General features: G+C 47.1%; 2 protein-coding genes across 7 annotated transcripts; both read left to right on the top strand.

The window, feature by feature from the left end:
* The first annotated feature begins 245 nt into the window (after positions 1–245).
* RPL35A (ribosomal protein L35a) lies at positions 246–3,442 on the top strand. The gene is made up of 4 exons (XM_056498652.1): positions 246–288; positions 1,491–1,643; positions 2,424–2,568; positions 3,384–3,442. The coding sequence occupies exons 1-4, from the start codon at positions 278–280 to the stop codon at positions 3,405–3,407; spliced, it is 333 nt and encodes a 110-aa protein (XP_056354627.1). The 5' UTR covers positions 246–277; the 3' UTR covers positions 3,408–3,442.
* A 61-nt stretch (positions 3,443–3,503) lies between these two features.
* Positions 3,504–6,692, top strand: LOC130256733 (uncharacterized). 6 transcript variants are annotated; one of them, XM_056498651.1, is made up of 4 exons: positions 3,504–4,012; positions 4,809–5,395; positions 5,782–5,915; positions 6,628–6,692. In XM_056498651.1, the coding sequence occupies exons 2-3, from the start codon at positions 4,837–4,839 to the stop codon at positions 5,886–5,888; spliced, it is 666 nt and encodes a 221-aa protein (XP_056354626.1). In that variant the 5' UTR covers positions 3,504–4,012; positions 4,809–4,836; the 3' UTR covers positions 5,889–5,915; positions 6,628–6,692. The 6 variants fall into 6 exon arrangements, with proteins under 6 accessions (XP_056354626.1, XP_056354625.1, XP_056354622.1 ...); XM_056498650.1 differs by having other exon boundaries at positions 3,607–4,012; positions 4,806–5,395; XM_056498647.1 differs by having other exon boundaries at positions 3,607–4,162.
* The last annotated feature ends 2,031 nt before the right edge of the window (positions 6,693–8,723 follow it).

Below are 8,723 nucleotides of genomic sequence, written 5' to 3'. Positions count from 1 at the left end.
CGGGCGCGGGGCTCCCGGGGCGCGGCGGATGGCGCGGTGCGGGGCGGGAACAAAGCGGGATGGCGCCGATGCGCGGCGGATGGTCCCAGTCGCGGATTGGGGCCCTCGGCTGGAGTGGGGCTGAGGTGGCTGCGCTGTGGGGGAGCGGAGGGTCCCGGAGCTCTGGGTGGCTCCCGGGTAGACCCCAGCTCGCCAGGCCGGGCGGAGATGGCGACCTGAGGCTCATGGCTGTGTGTCGTTTCCAGGCCTGCCGGGACCGGGTCTGCGGGAGGACATCATGGCTGGGAGGTGAGTGACTGCCCGAAGTGCTGTCTGTGGGTGCTGTAACGCTGTCGAAACATTTCTGAGAGTGTTTGTTGAAGCAGTAGGCAATAAACGGTGTTATCTGCCCAGTGTCCTGCTGGGCCCTGTAGAAACCTTGCAGCTGTGTGTCCCTATTCTGAAGTCTCTTGAGCTGGTTGCAGTTGCTGTTACGATGTGCCACGTTCTCCCTGGCCTGTCAGTAAATATCAAATTTTTGTGTTTTCTTAGCACAGTGTTTGTGACTTTCCAGTGTACACTGGAGCTTTGACATACACTGTTTCCTTGAGTATAGGAAACAACATGTTTTTCCCGTGGGTAAATTTCCTGTTGTGCCGCCGAATTTTCATACGGATGTAGGGATTGAGTTTGTAAGTGAAGGGATTAAATCTGAATACTCCGGGGCTGCCTAGAGAAGCTGTGGCTGCCCCATCCCTGGAAGTGTTCAAGGCCGAGCTGGATGGGGTCTGAGTAGCCTGATGTCGTGTGAAGTGTCCCTGCCCACGCAGGGGAGTCAGAGCTGCATGATCTTTAATGTCCCTTCCAACCCAAACCATTCCATGGTTCTGTGAATCACAGCTTAGTATTTATCTCTGGAGTTTATGTCCTGTTACACATGTAGCAGGTAGAACTGGATATCTCAGTTTGATCCTGTGCTATCCCGGGGCAGGTTAAAATTACTTTAATGCTCAGTGCAAGGCAGGACTTTGTCCTGAAGAACTGGTGGGGAGTTTGTGTCCAGTGGATGTCAGGCTGTTGCTCTGGCTGGTAACTCCTTTGAGCATACAAATCAGGGGTAGTTCATACCTTGTGTAGCAGTAACTGCAGCACAGGAGACTTCCTGTGGTGAGTAGAAATAAAGCAGTGTTTATTCATCACTGTTAGTAGACTTTTGGAAACAATATCTGCTAATGCTGAAGCATTTGAAACTTAGTATGAAGCGTGTACCTTAGTGCCAGGAGTTTATGACAAGCAAAAATGTAATGTTCTCATAAACACTTCATGTTCCACATATTCAGCTTTCCTCTGCTCATTGAACATAAGTATTTGCAGTGATCTGTGAAAGTTGGCTATTTCCTTTGCTAATTTCTATTGCTGTGGACGAGTTTCTGTTGAAACAGCCTGTGATTTGTTTTTCTTTTGTTACTTTGGAGTGAATTATAATTTGCAGATGTTTTCCATGTCTTTAGGCTGTGGTGCAAGGCCATTTTTGCTGGCTACAAACGTGGCCTCCGAAACCAGCGGGAGCACACGGCCCTTCTGAAAATTGAAGGTGTTTATGCCCGTCAGGAGACAGACTTCTACCTGGGCAAGAGGTGTGCCTATGTGTACAAAGCTAAAAAGTAAGTAATGTTTTGTTCTTGTGCTACATAAGCCAATTCCTGTATCAGCTTTCGCAAATGCTAGGAGATAGTGATATTATATGATACCGTAGAGAGCATGTGGGATGAGAAACAAGTTTTGCTTAAGATTGACAAAAACTGAAAGGTGGGTTGATGGAGTAAATTGAGGTGGGTCAATTTGTGTTAAATACTATGAACTCTTGAGTTACTTAAACAGTAAAAGGATTTTGTGAAGCCTGGATGAATTTGTATTCTGACTTTTCTGTGCCCACTTGTCTGACCGCTGTCTGTCACGTCTGCTCTGCTGCCATTGGTAAGACACCTTGGGAGCTGCTGCTTATTATTTCCACTTCCCTCTTTTTCCTTGAGTGCTGTTGTTAGAGTTCAGAATTGCCTTGAGTGAAATTGATCAGACTGATAACTTGACCACCATCATTTCCAACATGGCACATCTCTTCATTTTAAGACAATTTCTGCCATCTCTCCCAATGGCCTATTCTCCTGCCTTCAGTGTGTCTGGAGAAATAAGGTGTTGGCAATTTCATATTGTTGATTTTTTAGTTTAATCATATTAGCAGAAGTGTTTTCCAAATTTCTGAGCTTTATAAGCTGTTAATAGTTGTCTGGTGGAACTTCTGATAAATTACAAGCTGTAATTACCCCTTTGAAAGGTACTGTGAAAAGTAGACATTAGTCTATACAGAGCTAATTATTGAGGTGCCCTAGAGAGACCACATTGTCACTGCCCTGCTCAGCTGTTGTTTGCCTCCTTTCCCCCAGCAACACGGTAACCCCTGGAGGCAAACCCAACAGGACACGCGTGATCTGGGGGAAGGTGACCCGCGCCCATGGGAACAGTGGCATGGTTCGTGCCAAGTTCCGCTCCAACCTTCCTGCCAAGGCCATTGGACACAGAATCAGGGTGGTAAGTGGGTGTGTTTTAGCAACAAGATACTTATTGGCAGTTTTTGGGGTGCCTTTTAATTCCACATAGTATGAGGGAACATTTGTACTCTGGTTTTGTTCTGTTGCTGTTGGGTGTTCAGCATGGCTCAGTGATTGCAGTGATGGAGCCTAGAGAGGCTGTGCTGAGGGAATTTGTCTCATTGTATGGGGTTCGCATGCTTGCTCAGGTTGTCTGGAAAGGCTCTTCAAGTTCCAGGGCTCAGCTCCTTTCTAAAGCTGCCTTGATTCAGTTTCTGTTTTGTGTATTTTTGCATCCTTCTGCTCTACCCGTTTGATTTTTCTCTTACCTCCCACATGTTTTAACTGGGAGTGGTGCTGTCCTTTCTTGGCCACTCCTATCTGCTTCCACAGTTGACTTTAGCCACAGGGCTTCAGTGGGACTGTCCCTTTAGGTCTCTCACCCAGAGCTGTGATGTAATATTTCCTTAGTGTTGTTGTCAAAAGGAGTTCAAGAGGAGTGCAGTCCTTCCTTTCTGTCTTTCTTCTGCTTAGAAAAAGGAGCAGCACAGATAATTCCTGAAATCCAGAGCCATGGGAGCTCTTGTTGTTGGTGCACAGAAGGGCTGGCTGCCATGGAGTCTGTGCCACTAGCGAAGTGCCTCCTGCAAGTCACTGAACCAGCTGTTGGGCTTTTTCATTCTCATGCCTCTTGTGTATAAACTGGGAATTGCTTTTATACCAGTTGAAAATATTAATGATCTAGATTGTAACTGCAAAATTCATGTTTGAGTAAAAGGTTTCTAACATGATTTTGTCTTGTTTTGTGTTTTACAGATGCTGTATCCATCTAGGATCTAAATTTTTATTGGAAATAAAATGGAGACTCTGTTTGACTTTTGTATATTTCTGGTTTTATTGCCTCCACCAATTTTGAGTGACCTCTTTCTTAGCAGTGTATTAGTGCTGACAGCACAGAGAGAGACACTAAATCCTGGCAAGTTGCAAAGCCTCTCTTACATCTCACAATAGTAGTTCTGGTAGAATCCCAGATAATGAGCCCATGTGTACTTGGGCAGCACGTGTGCTCTTAGTGTCTGCTCTGTGTAAATTATTTAAACAACTTTTCACTGCACAGCTCTGTGGTGCGCAAGTGTTAACGCTGTTTTATCGGCCAGCCTTATCCCAGCATGTCATGTAGGGCAGTGAGCATCCTTGCAGCACTTATTATTATCTTTTAGGTTTGCTAACAATAAGATAGTGAAAAACTAATTTACAGTCTTGAAGTGCAAGGCTTAGGGTTTCTTATGTCTGAAAATGGCCCCAAAAGTTTTGAGGCAGGTACAGGTTGTCATGGTTGCTGCTGATGTCACAGTCCCAAATTGAGCTGCGGATACTCTATGAGGGCAGTTCCACATACACCAAGTAGTTCCATCATTTTCAATGCATCCTAGTTGGTCAGGCAGGTAAGTCCGTTGGCTCAACCACATCTCCAGCCCACTCCAGTGCAGTCCTCCCTTCCCAGGGCATGAGAGCTTCCTTCTCCCTGTCTGACCCTGCTGCCAGTGTGCGTCAGGGAGCCCTCTGAGGCTTTTCACATCTCCTGCAGTAGGCTGGTATTTCACAGCTATCCTCTTCCTTCTGAAAGGTGGAGTAGTTGTGTATGCAGAATACATTGTTGGGTAAATCAAAACTTTGAATTGGACTTCATAAACTTGATGCAACTACTCAGCTCTGGTATAGAAGTTATTTTGCTATGGAAAATGCATTTCTTTAACGCGTGGAGAGAAATTGCAGCTTATGGGATACTGGACCAGGTCAGATAGGGCACATTGGATTCAAGGAAGGGTGGATGGGATTTCCAGCTTTAGGTATTGCAGAGGAAGGAGGAAATGTAGTGAGCAAAGTGGACTGTAACAATAGGTTTGTAGGCCTGCGGTCACTATGTAGTTGGGTTTTGCTGAGAAGAGAGTAAGTCCTTTAGAGTTTGGTACAAGATGCCCAAAAATAGGTAATCGTCTCTTCTCTCTCCCTTCATCTCTTTCTATTTTACCAGACTACCAAGGTACAAAGCCTTTTTTTTGGGAGGTCCAACCCCAAAGAGCACATGGCTGCAGTTTGTGAATCTTTATATCAAAACGTATTTTTGCATTCATTTGCTCCCACCCAACCCAGTGTTGGCTGCTCAGAGCAGCAGGTGTTGCCTGTTTTGAGCTTGTGCTGTGCAATTGCCTCTGCTACTTCCACTCCTTTCCCCAGCAGCACAGTAAACTACGTGTGAGAGGAAGCTATGGCATCAAAGGAGCCAGCCTCCTTCGTGGACAGAACCACCTGGGATTTCCTCAACCTACTGGATATGCTGGGGAGCCGGAATGGACGAGTGGGTGTGATGGAGGTGGACCATGCTGAGTCAAGAGCTCCCTCATTGCTGGTGGATTTCACCCGGGACCTGTGTGGCACAGGGGACATCAAGCACAGACCACAGCAGGCAGATGATGAGGGAAAGGAAGAGGAGGACCTGGTTCCCCCACATCTGATTTTCATGCTGTGGCAAGCCAGTGTGTTGAAAAGGCTCATGCAGTGGGATCACCTGGAGGAGGCTGTCCGGGACGTGAGGAACCTCCTCCCCTGCCTGCCGGACGTGCTGGTGCTTGTGATGATCCGTCCTGACTCCCAGGAGCAGCTGGACCAGGCAGTGAGCGCGCTGAGAAGAATGCAGTGTGTGCTGGATGGGGCCCTGCAAGTGACTGTGGAGACTGCAATTTACAGCCCAGGCCAGCCTGGAGGTATCCTGGAGGCAAAGAGAGCTGCCTGTAGGGCACTGAGAGAAGCTTTGAACTGCCACGAAGGTAACAGGGTAGCACAGCTAAACAAAGGGGTGAGGGACACAAACAAGCTGGACCTTGCAGGCAATATGAGCCAGAAATGAGGATGATGGTTTACATGCTGGAATGGGGATGGACAATGTGTCTGAGCCAAGTGTGTTCCCTCTTCCAAGTCAGATGGTATTGGCTCTTCCTTGCCCCAAAACACACATGGCAGTAGAAATGCTGCTCAGCATAAGAGCTGCAGTTCTGACTCCCTGCTGGAGCTTTCTGTGATGATGTTAACTGCCCCACAGCCTCACTGACCCTGAGTTCTTCATTGGAGGGATGTGCTGACCTTTTTGGGTGGCCACAGGCCTTAGCTTTGAAAGGATGGTGCCAGATGTTCTTATTTGTGTTTCTTCCCCTAGAAGTCGACTCCCAGGAGCCGTTTGTTATTTCGCTCCCAGAGCTCAGATACTGCCGAGTTCTGCCTGAATGTAGGCAAGAGAAGGTATCAAAGACAGATGGAGAATGAATTCCCTTGGGCAGCAGAATGTGTCAGGTTGGTTTTAGCACTGTCCTGCCCCTTTGCAGAACACTTCCTGGTGACTTGCTTGTCTGCCCAGGCCTTTTGCATGAATGAGATTCAGTGTGTGGCTGCTGCCAGAAGGGGACACTGTGCCCTCAGCATGGACGCCACATGTCCTTGCCACAAAGCTCAGAGTTCTTTGCTACATTGGCTGAACAATCTGACCTGGGAAACTTCTATCAAAAATCACCACGTTTCTCCTTTGCATTAAATGCCTTGATTATCAAAATGTTCCTAAAAAACCTGTCCCTAAGGAAACTGTCAGCAGAGAGGGAATCAGAGCAGGCCAGAAGCCTCTAGATTTAAAACTATCCCAAAACTGAAACAGTGAGAAAAACTCAAGACTAAGGCCTCAGACCATGTTTTCCCAGGAGAACCTGGATGCAGGTGTCTTTGGTTCATGGCTCTCATCAGGAACAAAGCTCCTTAAACTCCCCAGGGTTCTTTGTAGCAGGGAGTTGACTTAGATACAAGTGGGTACACATGCAGCAGATTGAGTTTCTGGGATGGATTATTTTGGATTGGAGAAACTATGGGAGTAGTAGAATAATTTTAAGTCCAGTTACCAACATAATAGCTGAAATAGTTTCCCATCCTCTGTGGGCATGGCAAAGCACTACAAAGGTAGCTGCATTTTTTTTGCATTGGGAGTTTATATGTATTTTTTCTGTGGTGTTTTTTATAGATCTTTTGTCATCCTAAGATCTTCATTATCATCAAAGGAAGGATTAAAGACCTGATTTCTCTCATTTCTCTGTGTCTGTGTGTATCTATAAGCTTCAAAGCTTATATCTAAGACTGCAAAACTTGCTGAAGCTGCATGTTTATGCAGTATGGTACAGAAATGTGGGATTTGAGGGTGGTACAGATCCTGTAAATCAATATTTTTCAAAGATAGGATTCTCCAGGATATTTTTCAAATATGGATTCTTTCCAGATCCTTAAGGATGTGGCTTTATGAAGCAAAACAATCTTGCTGTAAGTGTTTGGGTGGTGCTGGTGCTTGGCAGATTTTTGGATGAGGTGACCCAATTGCTGTGTTGTGGAAGAGACTTTCCACGAGCACTTCCACGAGATGAATTCTGCCTTTCATTACTGAGGACATTGGTTTTTGGTTTTTGGTCAAGCTAATGAAGAAATAGTTCCTTTGAGTCAAAGCAAGACATGTACATGCTCAGGCTGTTTGTGAGTGAAGAAACTTTGGCTTCAAAAGATCAGCATATTAGGATGTCCTTAAAGCAAGAAGTCACAATGAGGGCCTGTGTCTCTATTATTTCCAGTAGCATCTGAAACACACAGATAACCACCCAAATCCAGGCATAGTCCATGCAGCTGTCAAGTTTCTTCTCTGGCAGCATGTTTGTACTGTGTCCAGGCACTTCTGTGCAGGGTGTTCTGGGGCATTGTCAAGATGAAAGGGGGAAGAAACTCTGAGATGTGGCTGAAATCCTGACCAGAGCTTGGGAGTACAGGAATGCCCTGCAGGGGTAAGTGATATAGCCACAGGGGTGTGTGGCTGGGACAACAAGGAATGTGGTCACCCAGAGAGCTGATGAGGAGAGGAGGCAGAAGGCCATCCATGGGTGCTCTCAAGCTGTACCCTTGCTGCATTCTCCACCTAATCCTGAGTGGATACAGAGAAGTCTTAGAGTGCCCTGTAGTGTACCAGAAGGGCCCCTTTGTGGCCTCTCCCAGGGCTGGCAAACCAGGCAGATCTACACTGACCTGCTCTGCTCATTCCAACAACTCCTGGGAAGCTGCTGGATTTGCCCTTTGCCTTATAAAAGGGAGTAGTTCTGAGAACCTGGGAGCTTGGCCATGCCAAGAAGGGGCTTTGTGCAAAGGAAGAAGGAGAATGCATGAGGCAGGGTTAGGGAGGCAGGAGGGGCTGTGTCTGTGTGCAGTGGTCCCAACTATTGGCCCCCAGCTTGGTGATTTTTAAGATGTGCTGCAAAAGGTAAGTGCAGAAAAGCTGGACTGTTGGTGTCTGAGGCATGTGTGTACTGGGAAAGAATGGACACTGGTGGCTGTGAACAGCTAGTCTTGGGTCCTGTTTTCAAACCAAAGGCAAAGATCCAGCTGAGGACAACCAGGAAAAAAGGCCAGAAGAGGCAGACTCGTTCCTTGGGTCCGATTTCATGCTCATTGCCACTTCTTTGACATCTTCCAGTGGAGGATCCAAGAGTGAAGTAGACTGGTAGGCTGCCTCCATCTGTGTCTAAGAGGGCAGGGAAGGACATCCCTCCTATTGTGTGACCAGAACTGACCAACACTTTGGGTTCTCTGCACATGGCCCTGTGCCAGGTTTCCATCCTCCTCTTCAGCCTTACCTTCCTATGCCCCTCTGCCACCCAGAAGGCAAGACTCAAGGAAACATGAGGAAACTTAGGACAGTGACAGAGATGGGCAACTTTTAGAGGAAACAAAGAAAAAGAGACAAGAAAAATGTTTGAGGTTCTCCATCAGGAAGCCAGGCTGTGTCCTAGTTGTGCAGTGCCAGGGACTTCCCAACTTTATTTGCTTATGGTGTGTAACCTCCACTGAGTGGAGCCCAGAGGGCTGTGATGGCTTGGATGGATCCAGGCCAGGGCTGAGCTAGTACAGGCTGGGACCAAAACTGGGGCTACCTTAGCTGGCCCTGGAGGTGGCTGGGTCTGGAGGAGTGAGGAGACCTGGGTCAGAACAATGTAACCATCCAGTTCAGATTCAGTTGTGACTAAGCTTGTCACAGAAAGGGTTCATGTCTGGTTTGATACAAAGTTGGGTAAAAAGTGGGAAAGG

This window comes from Oenanthe melanoleuca, chromosome 9 (assembly GCF_029582105.1).
Source record: "Oenanthe melanoleuca isolate GR-GAL-2019-014 chromosome 9, OMel1.0, whole genome shotgun sequence".
Classification (NCBI taxonomy): domain Eukaryota; kingdom Metazoa; phylum Chordata; class Aves; order Passeriformes; family Muscicapidae; genus Oenanthe; species Oenanthe melanoleuca.
The sequence above is the reverse complement of the archived record's forward strand: the minus strand, read 5'-3'. Positions and strand labels throughout refer to the sequence as shown.